The 24,743-nt window shown below is 39.5% G+C and overlaps 1 protein-coding gene across 1 annotated transcript in view; it reads right to left on the bottom strand.

Annotated features, from left to right (window-relative positions):
* The window catches only part of LOC102035395 (ubiquitin-conjugating enzyme E2 E2), a 196,121-nt gene that overhangs the window by 18,117 nt on the left and 153,261 nt on the right, over window positions 1–24,743 (bottom strand). The window contains exons 3-4 of the mRNA XM_005423368.2: window positions 18,678–18,810; window positions 4,771–4,918 (exon numbers count right to left, since the gene is read on the bottom strand). Of these exons, the coding sequence (XP_005423425.1) occupies window positions 4,771–4,918; window positions 18,678–18,810 (281 nt within the window). The remainder of the gene's footprint in view (window positions 1–4,770; window positions 4,919–18,677; window positions 18,811–24,743) is intronic.

Genomic DNA, 24,743 nt, shown 5'->3' with positions numbered 1-24,743 from the left:
TCACAGCAAACTTTACAGGTAACACTAAACAAACTGCCTCACACTTTCTGGTGAGTTTAAAAGGTTACCAGACAAGCATCTTTACACTGATAATATGTCACTGAAGCATCTGAGAGCAGAGCAACCAACTCAACTAGTGCTGACCCCAGTGAAGCAGGTACTGCAGGCAGTTTTTGGAGCATATCCTTTGCCAGAGGTTAATGCAGAGGTTTTGCCCTTTCTAGCAAAAGCTTTTTCTTTATTCTGCTCTTCCTTTCTTTTTTTCCCTTTTTCCTCTTTCCTTTTCCTCTTTTCCTTTCTCCACCATTTCACTCAATTGGGTAAAAGCAGACGAACAGTGAAAATGACAGGGCTAAGACAGAAATAACCTTCAGTGGGGCTGCCAAGTGAGATAGGCACATCCAACAGGGAGCAGTAAATATTTCCACCTGGATGATGGTGATGATGAGCAGGTTAGTCTGCCTAGCTGTGCCTCATGCCCCAGTGAACTCCAAGAGTCAGGAGCATTCAGGAAGGATGAGTGCAGTGAGGATGAGCAGGGGAACAGAAAGCCTCTCTTACAGAAGGAGGCTCATAGACACAGGTCTGGTAGTGTGCATCAAATAAAGACAACAAGGGAAGAGGATGGTTCTTAATTAGTACACCAGGAGTGAAAAACAGAAAAATGGTCACTTAAGGTATAGGACACGACTTGCTTAAAAACAAGCGGGTATAAAATTCCCGTGAGTCAGTTCAGGTTAGGAATCAGGCAGAAGTTTCTAAAGAGCAAAGCAAGTGAGGCTCTGTAGAGCCCTTCAGCAGTTACTTTGGCTACAGCTGCCATCCAAATGTTCAGCCTAATGTTTGTGGGAAAGCAATATCGTGGCTGGCCACATCTCAGTCTGCCACTCCTCCTCTGTGTGCACCCCCTGGCACATCCTCATCGCAGGAGCTCGCCGGGAAGAGGGCCAGGAGCAACAGCAAAGCGTTTGCTTCCAGAATGCCAACTGAGGGATAAAATCACCGCTGGCCATGGAACTTGCACGTGGGGAAAATGGTAAGGAGCCAGAGCCAGAGGATGACACCAGAAAGGAAGAAGCTGGTGTGAGGGAGAGGTAGGCTTTGTTCTGATGTTCTAATCAAGGCTTAGCTGGGTGTTATTAAGCAGACATGATTTGATGTTAAGACTGTTCAGACATTGTGGATAATCAGGCCAGCCAAGTTCAGATTTTGAATGTGAAGAAAGAAACCATGCAAAGAAGTGTTGCAGTGTTACAATTTATTTTCTCTGAAGCATTTGCAAATGATATTTTTCCTGGGGCTCAAGAATGTTTGGCAGGGCCAGGATGGCAATGGTCAGCTGAGAAAAAGAAACATTCTAACCCAGATCAGCATCACCAGCTCTGTAACTATAAAAATTAATTAATTTGCTTAGCACTTCAAACTCAGTAAAACACAAAACCTCAATGGCCATCTGCACTTGAAAGCTCTTCGGATTAAGGCAGTGTGGAAATTCACACTCCCCAGCTCCGCTTGAACACTTAAAGTGTAGTTGACTTTTAGTCCAAGCAAGACAGGTTTTTGTAACTTAACACATTTGCAAAGTGGGGAGTGTCCACGTGGAGTTACTCTGCAGTAACTAACTGCCCACACAGGCCAGCCCTAGCAGCTAACACTGGAAGCAGGCACTTTCAGCACTCAAGCATAGAGCCTGTAAGCATTTACTCACTCACTCACTCACTCACTCACTCACTCACTCACTCACTCATTCACTATGTTTTATGCAGGCGAAGGTATCTATCAGGTTTTGTGGGGTTGCTCATGCACATGCCAAAGTGCATGAGCAACCCCACAAAATGCCTGATTTGTAGAAAGGGATGTGTGCTGGGGCCTCGAGTACCACCTCAAAGGAAAATACTAATGCCTGGACTGGGCTAGTGCATCCCACCATCCCTCCCATCCCTCTGATACATTTGGCTCTCTCACATTCCCAGATAATGCACATGTGTTCAGTCATACACAAACCCTACGGCACCCCTTCCCCCATGGAAAAGTCAGCCAGCTGTTACAAAATTCAGACCTTTCATTAACACAGTTTAGTGGCTGATACTGCCAAGCAAAACAGAGACAATTAATAATAATCAGGACTGAAGGGTCTGAGACAGCTTATGAGTAAAGGATTGTATTAGCTGTTTAAAAAGGACAAACTTGCTCCTGCCTGGAGTGATAGGGAACAAAGGGCAGTGATGTATAACCAGGGAGGGAAGAGAGTCTCTCCGTGGCTTTTGTAGATTACTATGTGAATGACAGGAGCGGCAGGAGCAAATACCTCTTTTCATTTGCTCAGCCTGCTGGAGAAGAATAGCAGCGCTTGCCAATGAAGCTGCAGCTGTGCTTCAGCGCCGTTTAATCACTGTGTATGACTGAGGCTAAATTAGCTGCCATTCTTACTCCTATTTGTTGTTCTAATGAAGATTTGCATAAATGTAAGAGTAGGGGGTAACTGATACTTGATTCTTTGCTTCAGAGGCCAGGGTGGAAGACTCGCCCATCCTGCATGTTTATATTTGTGGGAGATTCAATGTTCCCTTTCCATTTGACCTGATCTGCTTCTGGCTGATGAATGGTGAAAAAAAAGAGTTCAAAGTTGCTTATCAAATCAAGACCCCCGTTGTGTTTCTGCCTTTAGAAAGGGGCAGACTAGTTAGATGAAGAGAGGACTGAGGGATTAGAAAATTACTCCCAGCTGTAAAAAATATATATGCATGTTTCTGCAGCTACTTATGTGTATGTATACGTGATATACTTCAATGGCATGTGTATCAGTGACATATCTTTCCATCCATCCATCCATCCATCCATCCATCCATCCATCCATCCATCCATCCATCCATCCATCCATCCATCCCTCCATCTCATGGTAAGTGACCAATGTTTTTTTAATGATAAAATATCAGAAGAAATCATATTAGGCAATATGATGAAAAGTTAGAACTTGTAAATTTCTGCAAGCCTTCTGCTGTTCATCACTAACATTCAAAGTTCACTTTTAAATAAAAGCATATCTAACACAAAACAGGCAATTACCAAGGAAGGCAAAAATGACTCAGCACTTCAAAAATATGTGCCACCAGTGCCTTGTGAGACTGGGATACAAATTAAGAAATTGTATTAATTCATCAAAAAAAGGGGAAAATTTTACCATGAAGCAGTGAAAAAATCCAAAACTACTTCATAATTAAAGAGAAGATTTGAAAATGAATCATCATAAAATTGCTTTATTTACTGCGGTCAATACAATGCTTATGGCTGCTAACTGAAAGAGGCTAAATGGAAGGACTTCCCATTTTTTCTGTGTTAACTTGTTGTACATGGTAATATGATATGGATAACCATTTTCAGTATTCCTCTTACACACTTGATATGCTAAAACTGTTGTTTGACAGCACCTGTAAGGATTTAAGATTGAGAAGGTATAAGTAGTGAATTTCTAAATTTCAAATCACTGCTGGAAACTGTCCAGCTTTAAAGATGACTGTATCCCTCCAAAGAGAGTATCTGTATCCCTACGGGAGAGCATGCATTCACTGCCCATTTCTCAATCCCTACAGAGCTTTGCAGCGTCTCTAGCTCTTTAGCTGGTCTCCAAGACACATGAGCAAATATTAATTTGGTTGTTGTACACTTCTGTCATCTATCTGCCTGACTACCTACAGACACTTCTGCATATTTTCAGCCAAACACTAACAGAAATCAATCTTTCAGAGATGTTAGCAGAGAGCATTCAATCCACCTGAAATAAATGTGCCTAAAATGATAACACTCTATCACTCCACCTCTCAGCTGAAAGGAACACCACAGCTTTCAATGTTCTATACAGCAACAAACCCACATGAAAATAAAAGCAGTCAATCACATTTTTGCCTGTTCTCACCTTATTTTGAATTCTGAAATATTTCAATAGTCTATTACAGCTTTTTATTCAGCCCCTGATTATGCCAGAATCTTGCATTCTGCTCTTTTCAAAGCAATTTTTAGCCCTTTGGGCAAATTAAAAATAATATTGAAGCATATAATAAAAAACAAACCAGTAACAGCCCTCATGACATATAAACCGATCACATAATTTTTCTTCAACGATTCTTTAGTAATTTCTATATATTATGGTTTTCCAAGGCTACAGTCAGAATTATGTGTTGGTAAATAGGGTAAGAGAAAGTGGAAATTACAGATCTAGTGGTCAATGGCATAAAACAAATCTAAAAGAGCTGAGGGGAGAGGTTAAGTGCTATGCTAGTTAATAAGAACGACAGCTTGTTTTGAATACTCATGCTGGCTGTCCAAGATATTGAATAAACCTCATTTAAACTAATTTTCATTATTTGTAGAGTCTGTGTTAGGCATCTATCATTGCCTGTGCTATTAATATTGCTTTCAGAGACCACATTACCAGCATATTTAAATGAAAGCTTTCCTATTCAATATTTATTAACTCATTAATATTTCTTGGTGGTAATATCCTGGTTGTAATATCCAAATTATGCATACTAAGGTATTTTCTACTGATCAAACTTTCTGAATTAATTTTTTTTTTTCTCCAGTACTAAAACTGCACTTGAGCTTCTGAAATTCTGCTTTCTTTTTATACTATTTATATGAATAGCATGTAAAATTTGCATTTTTGTGGTTTTTTCAGTAGGTACCAGTAAACCAGAGCACTGACCAGATATTACTGAGCTGACCAAATGTGAATGACAAATGAATGAGGATATGAAAGTTAATTCAGCTTACCGGGGTTACAGTCTGTGAGGAGGGAGCAGATGGAGAGGAGAACTTTAGAAATGGTTAATGCTGGACTCCAGTTGTCCTTTAAAATGTCCAGGCAGATGACGCCTTGGCTGTTAATGTTGCAGTGGTAGATCCTTGTCCGGAACGTTACCTGGAAAGGACAGGGTGTCTCAGTTCAACAGCGTTCAAGCCAGTAATCACACAATTATTAAACATTGAAAAACCATAGGAACAAACATTCTGCTTTCCAGGCTGCTACTCTGTTACTGCTGGTTAAAGACTGGGCAAGACGAAATAAAGGAAATAAACTCTGCCTCTTGCGGCTGTGGCCAGCAGTGAAACTGGTTTGTGCAGGGTGAGAATGGGACACATTTCCCGAGCTTCCTCCTGCTTTGGTCTTATCAATCTCATTATTTTGTACACAGCCAAAAAAAAAGCACTTCCAGCCCCCTAATCTGGACAATGTTCATAACTCAGGTCCACAGCTCTTTCACGCTTTGAAGGAAGTCAGAACAAGACAGATTCTTCTATTGTCTTCATCTGTTCATCATTTGACACAACAGATTAAGCTGTAAAAAAAACGCAGAGGCATCACAGCAGTGACTCCTGAAAAAATGGAAGTGAAATATTTTGAAGAAAGGCTGCTCAAATAAAATGCTTTTATTTCCAAATTTTAGGTTACATTTTTATCAGTAGAATTGTTTGCAAGCACCTTTGGGTTTTTTTTTAGTAGTTTATTTTGATGATTTCTGTATCTATTTTATATGGTGCTCCAAGTGATCTCATAGGTAACAAACCATGGCAATTATTTTAGCCCAGAATAATGTCCTCCTTCTTCAAGCTGAATACACAGGCTTTTTATTTTAAAAGAAGCTCAGCTAGGAATGTTCACTTCATAGTTCAGAATGAATACTGGGGCTACTGCATAAGAAGGGACAATGTGAATAAAGCCACCTCTTGGAGGTCATCAAGGACTAATTTCTCCATCAGTTCTAGCCAAATGACAAGTCATACCCAGACAGTTTCAATGACATGTTCCTAAAATCTAAAATTAAGACATAGAACTTCAGACATCTACCTCACCAGCAACAGCCCTGCCAGGGGAGGGGCTGGGCAGGCAGGAGACAACAGCAGGCAAAGCATTCCCTGACTCAGGGAAGCTGTGCTCTTCCCTCCTCTGGGACAGTGCTAATGTAAGCTGGGAGTGCCTACAAACCCACCCCTGCCCTTCCACAGATAAACCCCTGTCTGGAGAGTAATGCAAACTGGTGGCAGGCAGGCTCCTCTTCTGATTTTCTTCAGTATCAGAGATCTCAGTGATCCGAGTGGGATTATCAGGCCACTCAGCAAACAGAAAGGAGAATGCAAGTGAAATAATACAGTCCTTGGTTTACTTCTATAAAAAATAATTATAGAAGTAATTCTTTAGCACACTGAAAAATTCTGCCCCTTTGGATTAAATCAAGAAGCTTTGACAAAATAATGGAAAGAAACGATAGCGGATTTATGGTATTAAAGCATTGCATTCAACAATAAATACTTTTTCTCCTAAGTACTTTTCCACGTAGATCTGGAAAAATGCTTTGGAGCCCATTGTCATGCACCAGTGAGTTCTGTACCAAAGAACCCTACTAAGCAAGTTCATCAGTTTTTAAATGCTTCTATATTTAAAGGTATTGCTAATTAATTGGATAATCTGACAGTTTGCCACTCCATACCCTACATATTTATAGGTTCCTTTGTTTTTCCTGTTCACTTGTGGTTTTGCTTATTGTTTTCCAGCCTAAGTGCTTCACTTCTGGGACCTCAATGAGAATTTAAAATATTTCTGGTGCAATGATCTCAATTAATCCAAATCCTAAAGCCAGATGATCTATTTTCTCCCCCTCATTAGAAACCCAAGCACATTCAGCATTTGGAGGGAAGGAAGTCTTCTGTGAGATCAAAATATTATTTATTTAAATAATTATAATTTGTGATAAAATTAAACGCCTGAGTACAAAGGGAAGCTATTTTGAACAAGGAAGGTTGCTAAAGCACAAAAGTCATAAACTACTTTACACAAAGTGCCCAGAAAAGGAGATGGTGTAGAGGACCATCCTAGGAATTGTAGGTACTCATTTATTCCCTAGGTAGATTAACTCCAGGAACACTTATACTCCACTTAGAAGTGAATCAGTGACTGCTCCCTAGTAGGATGTCCCAGGACTCAGTAAAAACACCTGCTTAATTTTAAGTATTGTATGCTAACTTATCAGTACACCATTAAAATAAAGCTTATGCTTAAGTATTTTACCTCAACTAAGGTGCTTCCCTATACTTCCACAATGAAAAATTTGAGGACTTCATTCAGTGGCATCTAAATATACTGAGTAATAAGATCTGTGTGGTCTCACTGAATGTGGGGGAAGCACTGAATCCACTGCACAGATTAAATTATACCCTCTAAAATATTTATAGACAGGTCAGTCTGAGCTTGCAGCTTGCTTCAGAGAAGGTCATCGATTTGAGTGTGTGTTTTAACTGTTTTGTCTCCAGCAGAGAGGACACTGCCACATGTTTGTTCCCCTGCCTCAGCTGCTTCTGAAGCACTGAAGCAAGGTCACTGGGAATTTGGCAGGATTCAGAGCCACTGAGATGAATGGAGGTAGTTCATGTCATTCATGAACTGTTCAACACTTCATTGCCATCTCAGGCTACCTGGTGGATAAATGTATGTGGGACTACACCTGTTTGCATTTGGAAGGTTGTTTTTAGAAAATGCTTAGACCTGAAATATAGCATTTTCTCACTGTGAGTACATATTAAACCTGTGAGACTGAGAAAGGCTACCACTGACAATGTCACCAACTCACCAAATATGCCAGTGCACTTTAAAATGCCTGCCTAAGACAGGCAGGCATTTAAATATTTTAATAATCAATATATTAGTTATTTTATAATGACAATATGTTATATTTTATTAATTTTAATACTGAAAAATCAATTCAATCAATTAATGAAAATAATCACAGTGTTTAGAATTGCAGAAGAAGCTGTATTAATGACAGCCTTAATACACTGGAAACTGTGGCCTGAAGGTGGCAGATAACAGAGTTCTCACCCCAAGGCAGCAGAGTACAAATGGGATGACACATTGCTTTCCTCATCCATGTATTGCCTCAAATTGCTGATAATGTGGGAAGTGCTGAGATGTAACTTTCTGCATGTTGTGCTTACCATACCTACATTATAAGGTTATGCAGGGTCCTCCTATTCTACCATGTGTTAATAACTTTCCAGGGGAACTGCATTTTCTTTATTATGGTCATATTTTTACCTTTGATGTCACTTAAATGCTTCCTTTAAATGCTGGACTCCAATTCCATTTATCCCCTAATGAAAACACCTAAACAACACCATGTAGGGGCTCTAAGGACTGTGTGGGTGTGCAGGCAAAGTCACCTTCAGACAATTAAATGGTAGAGGAGAAATTTATGGATTTTCTTGAACCGTAAGTGTTCTCTATGGATTTATTCTCTTTCATTCTGGAATTTAAAAAGCATACCTAATTTTTTTTTGAATAAAAGTATAGGTCAGGAAAATACAAATGATGGGAAATTGGGAAAAATGGGACTACCTTCTGAAAACTGTGAGCACTACAAACAAACTTCCAAAAGGTAATGATAAGGAATTTATTTTCAATCAATTTTTATTCAATCAGCGTTGGAAGTAAACAATAATAAACTCATCTGTCATCTACTGCTGAATGCCAAACATGCAAAGCTATGTCTGGCTGTTTGCTGAGTAAATTTTAGGACAGAAAAGAGACTGTTTATAAAACCTGGGAAGAGGAAACGAAGACAGATTTCAGTTGAGTGATTGGAGGCAACTAGTTGAAGGCAAGATAAGTAATTTCTGGATCTCAGAGTGATTTTGAGCACCATTTTTCCAGCATCATGTAGTCCTAAAATAACTTAATATCTTTCTTTTGCATGGAAGTCTAAACACAGCAGTCACTATGATGCCTGGTACACCATCTCACACACTTTCAGACTCCACTGAATTCAGTTGCAATATTCTTCAAAAACCTATCAGGAGGAAGAAATGATTCTCTAGTTTTACGAATTACATGCAAGGGCTTACAGTGTACACTCAGGGTTTGCTTTCATCAGCCTGTTTGGGTTCAAACCCTCACCTCCTGCTTCTCAGTCACTGGAGCCTGGTGAGTGTGTAGGGAGAGAGGAAAAATTCCCAGAGCCAACCAGAAAATAAACAAAAACAACCTCCTTTTGCTCAGCTAATACTGGAGGCAGAGTTGAGATTCCCAGGGCTCTCATTCCCGTGATTTTGGGAAGCTCCTTTCAAGAACTTTCATTTCTTACAAGGATGGAATCTTGCATGCCTGCTTGAGATGAAATTTCTGTCTTCCTCAAATATTCCCCAGGAGTTCTGCTGTAATAAAACTGCAGACTGCAGTGGCACTACCTGAAGTGGAAGAAGTTGTACTGCATTCAGAAAAGGTTATATATATATATGTATAATATGATGCCATTTATGATGATGTTCATAGAGCTCAGGAGAGAGTAAGTTGTTCCCATCTCAGTTTGTCAGACTTTATGAGCAATACATTTGTCCTCTCAGAGAAAATAAAAACAAGATCAGGCCTACACTCTTCAGTCATATGAGAAAAATAAAACAGACTAAATGAAAAGTCTATAAAGCTCTGAATGACACAGCATTCATGCAATAACCTTTATATTAATTAGCACCCTTTAACTTCTTACAGAGTGCACTTCATTTACCTGTGAGCACTGAAGCTGCCTTTCTAAGACAGGGTGGACTATTTCCAGTTTGTTAGTACATATTTGTACCATGCACATGAACAATTGTTGAGATACTTAATGATTCATCACAAAGAGTGTACAAAAAATGACTGGCCATATGATGCTCACTACTTAAGAGTACATTTTAAGTTTACAGCAAGAAATGAACTTCATCTACTTCTCAAAACACTTGATTGCATCTAATTTTACTTGGTAAAAAACAGATATAAATAATTTTATTGAAGGAAAATACATGGTATCTGCATTAGCAGGAAATAATAAACAGTAATTACGTTTGCTTGACCCACAGAGAAGTCTGATATGCAAACTGTGCTGTGCTTCTTTGGCGAAATGCACCATGCAAGACATCAGTAGCCAAAAGTGGTAACAATTTAAATGGATATAATAGCATCCACATGAGTTCACCTTTAATACTACTGAAAATGAATCAGTATGCAATGTGAGTAATTATTCATTATATTCATTGTAATTATGAAGCTGAGTAACTACTCACACTGTCTCATTGAACAGTGTTGCAGGGGGAAAAAAATTGAATAAGCACAGCAGCAATAAACGATACTATATAAATGCACTCATTTTGCACACAGATTTAACAGCAGGATAAGCAAAAAGGGACCTTGATAATCTTTGATGTATCCAAGAGAGAGAAAAAAATAGTCCTCAATGGTACAAAGTTTTCTGAAAACAAAGGAAGAGAAGGAGAGGACAAGGGATATGGATTACTGTTTGGGTTAGGGATGTTCAGAATAGAAACAAGATGGTAATTTGCCAAGCATCAAAAGCTTTCTCTGACAAAGTCACTATGAGTTTTTATAAAATGATTTTCATATAATCAGCATAATCTTTCTTACAATTAGCAGTTCCTTATGGAAAGTCAGCAAAACAGTTCTTTTATAAGAGAGCAAGTTTTCTTTTAAGATTTACTGACCATTTAACTTTAATAAAATAAAACCTCCCTTTTAAAGTTCAAAGCATGCAGGCTGTACTGTCCTATGTGTATGCCTCTCTCAGTTCACCACAGTGCTCCTGCATGGTGCTCCAGGCACGAGACTTTATTCCTAGACTGTATTCTAAGAAACAGGGGCCTCTTCTTCCTCACCCAATTTCAACAGCCATTGGGTATTTAGGTACTCCATACATGAGAAGTCCTAGGCCGACTGACTTCAAAACTAGTAGTTCTTTGTCCTGATCAGTCCAGCTGCTCTCATTTTATAGTAATGATGTACAAAAAATTCTTTCTCTCACATCTGTGTATATTTATCTGTGTGTGTAAAAGAGGACAAGAAACAACATCGACATATTATGTATTTTTAGATCACATGGGTTTTATGCAGTAGTAAAACGGGCTTGATACAGCAGAATTATGTAGCTTCTGAAATTTCCAAAAGACAAGTTGTCATCCGAAAATGTATTTGACAAGCAATATGAAAACCAGTGCTGTGAGGCAGGAGATATTCCCCATACGATGCCTCTACAGGGCCTCTTAAAGAGCTTTGTGTACTGGGTATTCACAGGAAATTGGAAGAAATGATAAACCACCTAAGTCTTGGTAAGGAAAACAGGAGGAGTTTAGTTAGATAGAGCTGTTTGCATCAAGATTAACTAAATCAATAGAAACTACTGATATAAATTAGTGTATTGTAAACAAAGTGAATAAGGAGGCTATTCATTAGAAGAATCATTGGCAATTCAATTTACCAATTACTAGATGAATTATCAGATAAATGAATTGAAAGGAAATCTCAGAGATTTCCATGGTGTTGCCTTATCAAATACATATTTTGCATTTAATCACAATAAAACATAGTTATTGATTCCTCAGTCTAACATATTTCTGCTCACATCTATGTTCTCCACTTTAAAACTCTCATTCTGTCATTTTGGGAGGCATTACACTTTCTTAGGCAACCACCTAGGTTTGAGCTGTCCAGAGCCCTGTACCACTGCATGCTGGTTCAGCACCACCTGAACACATCACAGACTCACAGAATGGTTTGGGTTGGAAGGGACCTTGAAGATCATCCAGTGTCAACCCTCTGCCATGGGCAGGGACACTTTCCCCTAGACTGGGCTACTCTAAGTTCCATCCAGCCTGGCCTTCAACACTTCCAGGGCTGGAGCATCCCAGGGAGGGCATCTGTGGAATAAACTGTTTCACTGCAGGTGGTGCAAGCATGGGAACTGCACTCTGCAGCTCACACTCCTGGAAAGAGCTGTTCTGAGAAGGGCAGGATTGGGGCTGATCCTGCTGCCTCTGACAATGGTCTTGCTGGTGGTAGGTTGTCCATTTCTCCCTCTCAAAGACTCCCCGGCATCTGATTTCTGCCTGCAAACACCCAAAGACTTCACTTGCTGGGAAAACCTGCCAACTCCATTTATTGTCACGGACGAAGGATTCCCGGGCTGCTCCCAGCGAGAAGATGCAAATGGAAAGGCTGGGCGAGGAGAACAAGGGAGCACGGAGGCACAGCCAAGGGGCCGCGGGAGGCAGCGCTGTGGGAACACGCCACACCGTCAGCACCAGGAGTAGCATGGGGAGGGCAGGAGGCAGCGGAAAAAAGCTGTGAGCAGCACAGCACGGCACTGAGAGCTAATAGGATGTGACAGAGGCTATGAGAGAAGTATGACGAGGCAAATGAATGTAAAGGATAAGGCTGACAGGAGAGCAGTGCGTTTGAAGGCTGCCCTTATGATGGCAATATCTGGGAAGGGGGGCTAGAGGAGGCTCAATGAAGCCCTGCCTGCATCAAGGTTCCAGAGATGGTAAAAAGGAGTCAGTCAAACGGGCTGTACTTAGGGAGTTTAAGAGCTTCAAGTGTAAATTGTGTTACTAGTGATAAATGCAATTTAGAGTGCATGTCTGCCTAGTAAGGTTCATTTTAACATAGGTTAGAAATACCAAGGAATGTTTATTTTTTTTTGCATCTACTCTTGTAAGCACTCTTTTCTATTACACTGCAGATAAAAGTGTCCTTAACAGCCAATCACATATAAAACAAGTATGAACATGTAGAATAGAAGCCAAGAACAAAAAGTATTGCCTCCTCAGACATGAAGCTGAACTTACAAAATAGGTTGAAATTCTTCTACCACAGAAGAAGAATTCCACAAATGGATATTTAGTGCTATATTACAATTATGTATTAAAAAACCTGAAGAGATGTTTAATATTGCCATTAAGATCAGACTCTATAGACATTGTGCATTATATTTAAAAAGGAAAAGGGCCTTCCTTGTAGTCCAACAGCTGATTTAAACCATCTAGGCTTTCAAGTGATGAGAATAGTTTTTCAGTTAGTCATTAGGCATAGGAGACATACATAGGAGAATTACATAGGACTTAACAGAAAACAGAGTTTTCTGTTATTTTAATTTTGATTTAGAGGTGATTTAGCATATTGCAGCTTTCAAGTCCTATGAGCCATTTTTCAGTCAGCTGAGATTAAAGTCCCTAGCAAGATTAATTGTAGAATTGGGATTAAGAGATTCTATAAATCACTCAAATCCAAAAATACAGCTAGCAGAATACTAGGATAATGATAGATACATCCATATTGTATCAGCCACAGCTAAATTGAATTGACACTGTATTAGACTGAACGTAGTCAAATATGAGAGTAGAAGTTATTAATAAAGATTATTCTTCAGGAAAGTGCAGACTCCATTGCAGTGACAATTCCAGGGAGGAAAGTTCTCTTGAAGAGCATTTGTTTTTCTAAAAACACCTGTACAAAAGACTGGTATGGCTTCCTGATTTGTCAAAGCTTCCTGCTCCAGAGGGACAGTATGCAGGATAATGAAATTACTGCCTTTCCTTCTGTTGTGTAGTGTACCCAAAGCTTCAGTGTTTGTACTGATGGCTAAACTTTAAAGGATCTCAGATCAAAACCTTGCATACTTGGGGAATTCACTGATTTCTTACGTGGACTGAGGACAGAAATTGAGGTGAAATTCTTCCTGTCAGACCTGGCTAAAATATGTGATACCTCCTACTCAAATACACATGGACATATAAAATCATACATGTACACCCACAGATATACACACACACGTCCTCCCACAAGAGACATCTGTGCATGGCTAAATCCCATTCAATACCCCAAAGAAGGAGCTTTAGGGTATTGAATGGGATAGAGAGAGAGAGAGAGAGACCTTTCCTCTGTTAAAGCCAAGGGGTGAACTGTCTGAATCCATTAAGGATGAAAGGAAGATAGTTGGCAGGAAAAAGAAATCTCAAAGGTATTTCTAAAAAAGGTTGAGGGGGTCATTAAGCCACTGAAAAAATGTAAAGTTATTTCCTTGGCAAGTCATCTAAGCATTTTTATTCATTTCAACTCTGAACAGGGCACAGCTTTGTCTATTTTTCTGTCCCTTCTGCTACATGCTGTATTTTTGGGCTGAAGTGAAACCTCACCTTGTGACCGAAATTGAAGCCTCAGCAGCACCTGGCCTTTGGCAGAAAGTGAGCTCATCACCACATCTATGCCTCACTTTGAGTGTTCCATACCTTCCTTCTGACTGGCATCTCATAAAACCAACGTGACACTGAGGATGCAGCTGAGAGGAGAGCGGTGATCGTGCAGCCTGACGCTTTCTTGCTGACTCAGCCAACGAGTGCTCAGCTCATTTCTGCTGTGCCGCAGCAGCTTCCTCACAGCACAGGCAAGGAAATATTTTTAATTGATTAGAGCCTCCCAAAAAGCCCAAGCTAATTTGCTAGTTCTCTGATGAGCTGTTCTAAGCATCTTGTTTTCTGGTTGTAGAGCTAAATCAGAATTAGGCTGGGCTGGCCCTCCATCACTCCTATCAAGCTGCATTGGTCACACAGAGGTAAACTTTTTTGGGGAAGAACAACTCCCTCCTCTTCATGAGTGTGCTGCAGTTGTGAGTGAAGCCAAATGCCATTGAATTATAAGGAAAGCAGAGCTGAAAAGGTCAGTGACCTCCAGCTCAAAAAATGTGGAGTCCAGTTTCAAGGCATGTGACAAAGCTGAAATACAGAAACAGTCTGACTTCAAAGGGGAAGAAATTAACAGTGTGAGAGCAAATTATACTCCAACTTACCACATGATTTATTCTGTGATGGTAAAGGGTAACTTAATTTGACTCTATGGTTATGGTTTAACTTTGGAAAAACACTGACGGGCAAGGACAGACAAAATGAAAACTACGGATCCATAGGGGATCCATAGTCTGTTGGTGCAGACTGGAAGGGAAACCTGATGACAGTGATGTGTTGCTATACAAAACCTGAAATATGAACTGGATCACACTGGAAAATTAATGTGGAAAATGGAGATAAAACTTGAAAATCTTAAGAATGTTGGAGGCTACAAAAACTGAAGAAATACCTGAAAGTGAAAACTGGTATAGATACTTTTTCTTTGTTAACCAAACCTGAATGAAAGAGTGATTCTTTTATGTGATAAAGGGAAAGTAGAGAAGCAGATTAACTATCTGAAACAGCAAATGAAAATTACTTTGTACATTTGTTAAAAAGAAAAAACAAAATATAGAACATCTTTACTTGTACAAATGTCGTCTCTGTTGTTTATTTAATTAATGTTTTCCAACATGCAACAGGGTGCCCAGCAATCACATCAGGCATCAACAGTGTTTATAGAAGCAATCTGGATCCCCCAAAAATATCAAGAACTTTGTATAATACAAATTGAAGTGTTTACACCACAAACATATTTTAATGATGGTAATAAAAATAAAAGACACATATCCAAAATAAATTTTCAATGCATTTTTCTTACTTAAAAAATTATTTTACCCTCCCCAAGATCCATGTGTGACATACACATGTATGGATGTGATAATGGAGTGCACAGCATCTGAGAAGAGATAAGGAAAAGGGATCTTTCTGCAGATTTTAACGCACTGTGGATTAGGCCCCTTAACAGTGAATATATTATGTGACATGGGAATTTGCCTTTGGAACTCCAGGCTGGGTCAAGTAATTGCATCTGGGAAATACAGTTTCTGTTTCTTCCCAGTTTTTTTGTGGTCACATTTTTGGAAGATCAATTTTGACAGTACTTGTTTAAATATTTCCTTACTTCATAGTGAATGAGGGATGAAAATGGCCCACAGAACTCTCAGGAGTAATTTATGAATTCAATCATAGTGAAAAATGTGAATTAGACTCTTTCTGCTACGTTCTTACAGGGAGGTAATCTTGCCAGCACTCAGGATACATTTTATGTCTTTCTCAGTACATTTCACAGTCTTGTACTTTATCCCTAGGTTTTTTAAGATGATAGAGCCATAAGGACTTCGAAAAAAATTAGAATATAACTACCAAGAAATCTAAAAGAATCTATGACCATAACCCTTTAATCCATAATTCTGAGAACAGCACAAAATATCACAAATCTTCTGGAGAAGTAGAAGGGATGCCAGCACACAGATAGCACTGTACCACGAGGCCATGGGTTACATTCCACGTACTCAGTACATTTCTTTTGCTAGAGATCAGCTTGGGGAGAACGTATTTAACTACCCTTTCCCAGCAGTGCTGACAGGCAGCTACCTTATGATAAGCAGTGGTCTTCCCATGCTGCTCAGTTAAAGGGATTTCCCTAACTATTTTACCCATGAATGAGTTTCATAAGGTCTGGAAAATAGGTGTAATGAAAAAGCAACAGTTTGCTAGATCATACAGCAGGACTGAAAAGAGGAGTCCTTTAGAACTGTGGCTGAAGTGAATAGAGTAAGAATCCATGCGTTCAACACATGCTTATGACACAGTTATATCTGACATTAGTCCCCTGTGCACACACACAAATTACTTTCTTACAGATGACAATTCCCCTCAACATAAAACTGGCTGTTTGCTAAGACAATATTGCATCATCAATTCTCTTATCCTTTATCAAGCAGTGCATTTTCATATGATTTAGATGCACACATTTCTTACAGTGACAACTGGCATCAAGATAAAGGCAGACAATCAAATCTATTACGAAGCAGGACAAGAACCACCTCTTTGCTTGACATTTCATTAATAAGCAATGCACAGCTGCATTACTCATGTCTCAAAATAACAGAGTTGCTGAGCACAACTGAGTGGAGATTGAAAAAGACTTTACCTTGTGGTGAAATAGCAAACTGGACCTTCAACTTCTATTTTAAAAGGGTATCTGTCGCATCCACTGCCTCAAGACTCAACAGGTTAAACAGAGAGAATGACAAAAGATCTCCCTGTAATTTGTCTTTCAGAGCTAGTTCTTATGTATTAGCTCTCTGAGAGAGAGAACTTCAAGCTCTATTTTATATGCCATAAAGCCATTTTATCCCCCAAAAATTAAAATTTTAACTTTCTGGGGGGACTGAACGTAACCCTTGCACGGCAGCTAGCACAAACAAACCAAGCCCAAGAAAGAAGTAAATAAATAGGACTTGTTAAAACACATCTTGTCCAGACAGTGGGCTGGACTGGGGAGAGGTAGGAAAAACAGGACAGGGGAAGAACAGAACAGAACTGACCCAGCTCAGCATGCCCAGAGCTTTAACAAACTGAAGGAGACATCATAAATTTTCAAATTCTTTCTTCACTATGTGACAACAGCTGCCTAAATCTGAAACTGTGCAGTCAGCAAGGTGTACAACTCCTCTAAGACCTCTCAGTGACATCAAGGCTTCTCTAAACTGGAACACTGAAAGTTGGAAAAAATGTTTGACCATCTCTAATACTGCTATACTCACCCATCGTTAGGTTAGTGGCTGGGAAAGTTCAATTTACAAAAAGACAAGTGCTTTGCATTCACATCTCTCATTTGTTTTACAAACCCTTTCCTGGTAACATCAATGTTATCTACTACTGTAAACACTACTACTGTGGCATTAAAATTCTCTATATAGCACTTATATTTCAATAATCTACTCAAAGTAATCAAACAGAAACTGACTTCTCTCTCTTTTAATGCAATATCCTTCTATTACAGACCAACACAGCACACCCATCCTTTCATAAATGTGTCAGAAACGACGTAAATATTTTTGATCTCATAGCTCCTTCCATGAGGGTCTCCCAGACACATTCTCCAGAGTGACAAGGTGAACAATGTTTCATGGAAGACGGCCCCATCAATTTATTTGATTCTATTAACAGCACTGTGGGATAAATTTTCCTGGTTTCTGTTCCTATTATCGAACATGTGCGTTAAGATTTGCACTCAGTCTTCCAGATAAGGACTTCCAAGCATCATGTATCTGACATGGTAATTCCTTCTCTCTGTAGGCCAGAGGATGCATTTTAGGAGGATGCTTGCCTTTTTTATAGATACATTACGCAGGTAGTTTGCAATAATCCCGTGATCAAGCAATAAAGTCCCATTCTGAGATCCTCCTCAGCAGTTATTATCTCTGCTTAGAGATGATGCTCTGTATTGTCACATTTCACCCTTTTTTTTTTCTTTGCAGTCTTCCCAACCACTAGATTTTTTCATGTTTGACATTTCAAGTTAATCATGGTAACGATCTGTCACCTTTGTGTTATTGATACAGTTCTCTGTTTCTGGCTGGAATCATTATAGATAGCATTATAAAAAGAATTCCTAAGGATTTTTGTAAATCTCTGTCACTCCAGTTTCTGGACTTTGGTGCCATATTTCCACATTCTTCCAGAAAACTGACATAAAGCAATTATTTATAATATCTTGCACCTGCAGATACTATATGGGGTAGTGAAATAGGTGCATACTTTTGTCCAGACAGCCATACAAGCCTGGTGAATTATACGGGTCAACAGGAAAAATTAGGTATCTTCAGCTACTTATAAAGGGTGCAACTCAAATACAAGTGCTTTCAAATTAGAAACAAATCCAAATTTTAAAAAACAGCTACTGGAAATTATGCAACCTTTTTCTAAATAAATCCATATGCATTCAGCTACACTGGCAGCATGCAAGCAAATTGTAGCCAGTTATTTAAATTATTTCTATCAAAAGAGTCAAGTTTAAAAATTCATTGCTTTGAAAGTTTTATGTTTCATCCTAAAATGACATGCCAACATATACATTAAAAAATATCAGCAGGAGAAGACTCCAATCAGACTTTGGGTATCCTTCTACTAACCTTGGGTGGTTTAAAAGGATAGTCCGGTGAAAAGGTTATGTCAAGGAAGAAAACTCCACCTTCATATACAGACCCTGGAGGCCCCAGTATAGTTGACCTCCATTCATAAATGTTGTCTCCTTTGGGTCCAGCACTAAAATAGAAAACAAAAATATAATAACCACATGCAATCAAGGATATACTGCATCAGTTATACTCTACCAGTAGTACTGCTGTTTTTGCAGTAACACCAGAAACTAAAATTGTGTATCACATTCATTAAGTTAGATAGAACAGGCATCTGATGTCCTAAGCTCTGTCAGAGAAGTGATATATTCAGCCAGGAAGAAGTATTAAAATCACATCATAAATTATTCAAATAAGCACAGAAAAATTCCCAACTGTCTTATCTCAAATATTTTAGTGGGCAGATGTGAAGTATTTACAGTGCAAGGATATAGAGACTTTGCTGAGATGTCTTGTCACTGTCTTGCTTCACAAGCCATCCTATTTTCACCTACCTCCTCACCCACCTACCTCCTCAGTCACTAGCAGTGTAATTACACACATTACACAGCACAGACTGTACTAAAGACAGAGCAGGGTACAACCAACCTTGCACCTGCACGTGTTCCTAACCTAAGGCTTCCAGTCACTGCCACAGAAGGCTGCTTCACTCTGCAATCATTGCCCTATCTTAAAAATAATATAAGCAGGAAGTGGCTTATGCTAATTATGTTAAATACAACAGGAAGCGTTGGATTATGTTAATTCAAAAAGTCCTTGGTTTAAAACACAGTACTGAAATAATATTCAAAATGTACAAAACATAATCCTGTATGAAACAAGAAAAATCTCTCACCCGTATGATGAATTCCTGAAAAAGATGAAATAAAATACTAACTAATAAAAGTTCTTGGGCATGACTCTTCTAAAAGCCAACACAGCCTCCTTTCATACAACATAATGCCTGTCCATAAATATGTAAAATATGTATTTTACTCAGGATGGCCTCTTAAAGCACATGAAGACCTTTCCATTCACAGACTGCTGATTACAGGACTCGAATTTTAATTGGGATCAATTGGAATGGTGACTTCCAGATATCTGATTAATATTTTTTAGAGGAAGGCAGTGCGGTAGATATCTCAGAAAAGTGATGTGGTATTGTCTTAAGGCATTTCTTGTGAAACAATTCTTGTTATGTTAGCAGTGAAGGTTTCTGCAGTGTACAGGGGTTTGTGGAATCACTCAGTGTGTAGAACAGCTGAAAGCTCTTGGCTATGCTCCATGCCTCACAATGTACCCAAGGTACACAATTATTATACGACATCATGTCATGTTCACTGCTCAACTATTCGTTTTGTTCACTGGAAGTTAATAAAACCTGCTTTCACCTGCAATTCCTTGGGCTCCCTTCATTAAAACTTCTGACTGCACGATTCCCTGAATACAGCTGCACGACTCAGCCCTGTGCAGAGCACTTCATTAGTCATGGTACCTACATCCATTTTCTATAATAGCTGTTAATGCTTCTTGGCTTTCTAAACTACCTTGCTTTCTCAACAATAATGGGTTACAGAAACTATAACATTATGGAACGTTCATTTTCTATCAGCCATAGTAACAAAACTAGCAATTGTTTTAAAGATGAAATCTGGCTTTTTAAGTGGCACAATAGCAGAAGTGTCGCCATCCATATTTCACAGTGTCGATAATACATCAGGTTGCTAGCTGCCAAACAAATTTAATTTACCCAGTTCTCAGTTTGCATTAACCTTTGAATAATAAAGCACAGCTGAGACTGCTGTAAGAAACAAACCAGAGAATGAATAATTAAAACCACCTCCACTGCCTTTAGAAAGACCAATCCTGAGTCAACAGGGAAGGTTTAATTGTGACTGAACTAGGCATTAAGGGGCTAATTGAACTCTTTATAAGCCCAAACAAATGCAGTCCTACATCAGTGGTATGGTATACAATGTTCACAGAAAATAAAACTCCTAAAAAATGCAGGCAATTATTTCAAATAGAAAAGACAAGAAGCAAAGTCTAAATCTTACACCAAAAAAAGCCCATAATATGTGAAAGGAATCCCTTCTCATTTTCTGCAGGAAAATGTTCTAACACTTAAAGAAGCAATTCTGTAGTCGATGCCAGGAGGTTAAAATGGAAGTGATATAAATGTCATTTCCAGAGAAATGGTTGGAAATAAGTAACAAAAGCTAGCCCTAGCTCTTTCAGAGCTTATTTAGCCAGGAGGGGATGGTTTGGCCCTTTCTGTGTTTGACTGAGGCTGACTTTTTTGATCAGAAACCTCTCTGACACTGGCAGTTTCATACTGTATATTATTTTTATTTGTTTTGCCTATTTATTTAATTGCATTAACATTTGAAATGAGCAGTCATTAATTAGAATAGTTGGAAAACGCTCCATCTGCCAGTTGAACTGTTTCGGCACGTCCAGCTACAAGCCCAGCCTGATCACATTCTGAGGATGCTGATTAACATTAATTGACGGTTTTCTTTGCAAACGAGAGATGAAGCTTTATTAAGTATTATTATTAATTTGAAGAATAGCTTAAATTGTATGGAGTGTGGGAAGACTGCTGTTATTGATGCTGCTTGTTTGAGTGCTTGCTGGCAGCAGGGCTATTCAGCTATGTGAAATACCAGCCCATGTGCACAGGCAACAGCTGGTATTAAGGCAACAGCATGCACAAGCATCACGGTTTTTCATTTGTGTATTAATAATACAAAAAGTTTGACAGGTGTATTATCTTTGTTTTTCTTCTTTCTTAGTTGTTAAGCTTTTTATTTATCCACAGTACTGGCAACCTGAACAGGTTTCACCAGAGAAAATTCCCACATGTGCAAGACGTCAGCCAGAGCCTTCTTCTCTAAGGTTTAAAATGCAAGAGGATTTAATTACCCTCCTCTCTACATGGATATCTGCCCGACACACTGAAGCCCAAATGTTTTACATTCAGTATGATTTATATTCCAGCTCTATTAAAGTTACTGGCAACCAAACCGCAGATCTCAAAGAAAGCGCACCAAACAGCTCAGTGCCTGAAGTTCTGTAATCTTTGAAAGAACAGATTTAGATGTGCACCGTCTCAGCAAAAGGCAGACTAAATCTGTCCTGAACTCAGCTGACCCAGGGCCAGAGCACACATGGGCTGCCTGTGACAAACCTACTGCTACACAGTCAGCTGCAAGGGAGAGACAACGGTGGCTGGGCAGCTCCAGGTGGAAGTGGATGAACCCTAAGGTAGTTGGATGGACTTTTAGGAGGACAGGTCTGCTGTGAGACCAACTGTGCAGCCTCCCATTGTGAGCCCAGATGCTGACAAGCCAGTGACCCTGCAGGGTGGGGCAATCAAGGAACCAGCAGAGATGTTGTAGTGTGGCTCTGAACTGGTGTTCCCTACTTTTCCAGTGTTACCTCCCAAGTGGAATATGTAACATAAGACCAAGGAGGTGCAGCTGAGCTCCTGGAGACTTGAAGTTATTAATGACTTGCCAAGAGCCAGCTGTCTGCTGCTATTATTCCCCTGCAGCTGATAAGACCCTCCACAGAATACTGTAATTTACCTCTGCAGAGGTTTGCTCAGTGGAAGAGCTGGAATAGGCGGACATGGAGCCAGTCTTCCTCCAGAACAACACCCATATGAGTGTATGAAATTCAGGACAAAGGACTGAAAACATGTAAAATGGTCTTCTTTTTATTTTACTCTCCTTTGCCTCTCCTATATTTCCGTTCTGCCATGGCTTTTCACAGATACTTGCAGGTGAAATGTATGGACATCAGTTACAGTCCTGAGCAAAATACTTTAAATGCTACTAGAACTGAATTAACTTTGCTTTAAATATGCTTACCACATGGAGTATTTTCTACTCCCTGAATATGTTTTAGGCAGGCAGCCACTTGAAAGCAGTGCTGCTAAAAACTGCTTGTCCAGTGCAATGCATTATAAACACCAAGCTTTCCCTGCATTTAAAATATCCTAAAATATTAAATGCAAAATAATGTATCAGGAGAGTTGTATGAAAACAAAAGTATGCATGAGATATATCAGATGAAAATCTATCTGGAGAACTTTTTAAAGTACAGTTGATTTTTAGCTGTCATTTCTATACAAATGTATGTCATTTCCAGGAAATAATTTTAAAAAGTGAAAATACAGAAGGTCAAAAAAATAAATATGTCTACCTTGACTATCAAGTAGTCACACAAAACAGATTGGTCAAAATAATGTTATCATTTTTAATCTACCTTATATTTCTTGATAAGGGGGTCACATGCTTTCCCAGCATCTATGACTGGAGGTAGCATAATCTTATAGTGTGTTTCTGGTGAGGTGGAAAATGAGGACTATTCTAGTGTCTTCCCTTCCATTCTTGGTCTCTGAATCCTGTTGGTATCCACCATTTAAATGGATACTCTTTAACACAAGGGAAAGGCAAGCGTGTAGCACAAAACATGTAGGATTTTAACTTCAATGGTTTTCTAGATCTGGTACATGAACAGTGCATAGCAGGGAACTGATCAGGCCAAATAAAACAGGAAAGCACATTGGTTGGAGGCCTTCCTATGCCTCAGGACTCAGAAAGAAATTGAGAGATTCTTGTGGAGAGAGTCAGTTTTTATAACAGTGAAGAATAAAGCAGAACCAGGGTATCATACTAATGCCCATTAACTCACTTTCCATGGCATTGTCTATGGCAACTCACTCCTATTATTGCATTATGTAATCTGAATTGCCTTAGCACACAAAAACACACATCAGAGCCAGGCTGCAGTCTGTGGAGGATGCAGTCCCTCTCAACTATCTCTGGTAACTTACAACAGTAGGAAAAAAGACACATGGAAGGCTATTTCTCTTCCTTGTCTTTTATTGTGCAGAGCCTTGCCTTGGCTTCAATATTTAGGAGTTCTCCCTCTGAGGAGAGAAGCTCATTACAGAATGATCTTCATTTCTAAGTACTACAACAGTTTCTTGCAATCCCACTTCTTGCACATCTAACAGATATACAGGAGCAGATCCTGCCTGTAGCTGATTTTTCTGAGTGCTTCTGGGAAGCCATTTGCCTAGAGTGCAAAGTGGATACAAAAGTACAATAAGTTTGGCAAAATAATTTAAGAGCACAGCTGGTGAGGTGAGAAGATGGATGTGGCAAACCAGAAGACTGCAGATTCAGCTTTCAATGAGATACATCTCTTGAGAAGCAGATATGCAGCTTCATTAAAATAAACTTAGTATACTCTCTGCTCTCTATTTTGAACATGGTACCAATAATGAAACTAAGGTGCTAATAATGCAACTACTTCTAAGCAAAAGTGCTGCTTTGTCTGCACCACAGCTCAAGGGTGACCCTGTGCTTGGGGACAACCATGAGATGAGCAATGGGACTGTGCTGGGTAAGTGGTTGCTGGATAATCTCAGTCTGGGATGAAGCAAATCAGCAGCAGCTATGCTGATACATCACCAGGTGTTCACACCCACATCCCCAACCCACTATTCAACAAAGTGCAAAAAAGTGCCATTGAGAAGCATCACAGTCCTGTAAGCCACTGCCATGTTTCTGTAGCTTTGGAATAGATACAGGCAGTATTAGGATACAGATGGTGCCAGCAGTACAGGTTATCTCCTGAATTTCTTCTGCTCTTGTCCCAATACTCTCTTCTCTGCAACCTGGAAGCCCACCCGATCCATCACCTCTTGAGCCTTATTACTCCCTTGTCATTGGCTATTACTCTTTGTAGTGCATGTATTTTCTAGTTTCTGCCTGAGGGTGGTTTCTCTCCCACCCTCTCTCTGTGTGCTGACAATTCATTGCTCCTTCATCATGCTGGATCCTACCCCACTTCAGGTACATGCAGATCCCACTACTCCTAACACCCCGCTTCCTCTTCCCTCATCAAAAGCCATCCACAAATCCTACTATTTTTGCACCTTTTTCCAGAAGTGAGAAGGGGGTGAAAAACGCTACCAGGGTGGTTTATTGCAGTTGAGTAATTTTGTTTCCTTCCTTCCCTGGAAAATGAAGAGTAAGCAGAGTGGGAGCTGCAGCAGCAGTGGTG

This window comes from Geospiza fortis, unplaced genomic scaffold (genome assembly GCF_000277835.1).
Source record: "Geospiza fortis unplaced genomic scaffold, GeoFor_1.0 scaffold231, whole genome shotgun sequence".
NCBI lineage: Eukaryota > Metazoa > Chordata > Aves > Passeriformes > Thraupidae > Geospiza > Geospiza fortis.
The sequence above is the reverse complement of the archived record's forward strand: the minus strand, read 5'-3'. Positions and strand labels throughout refer to the sequence as shown.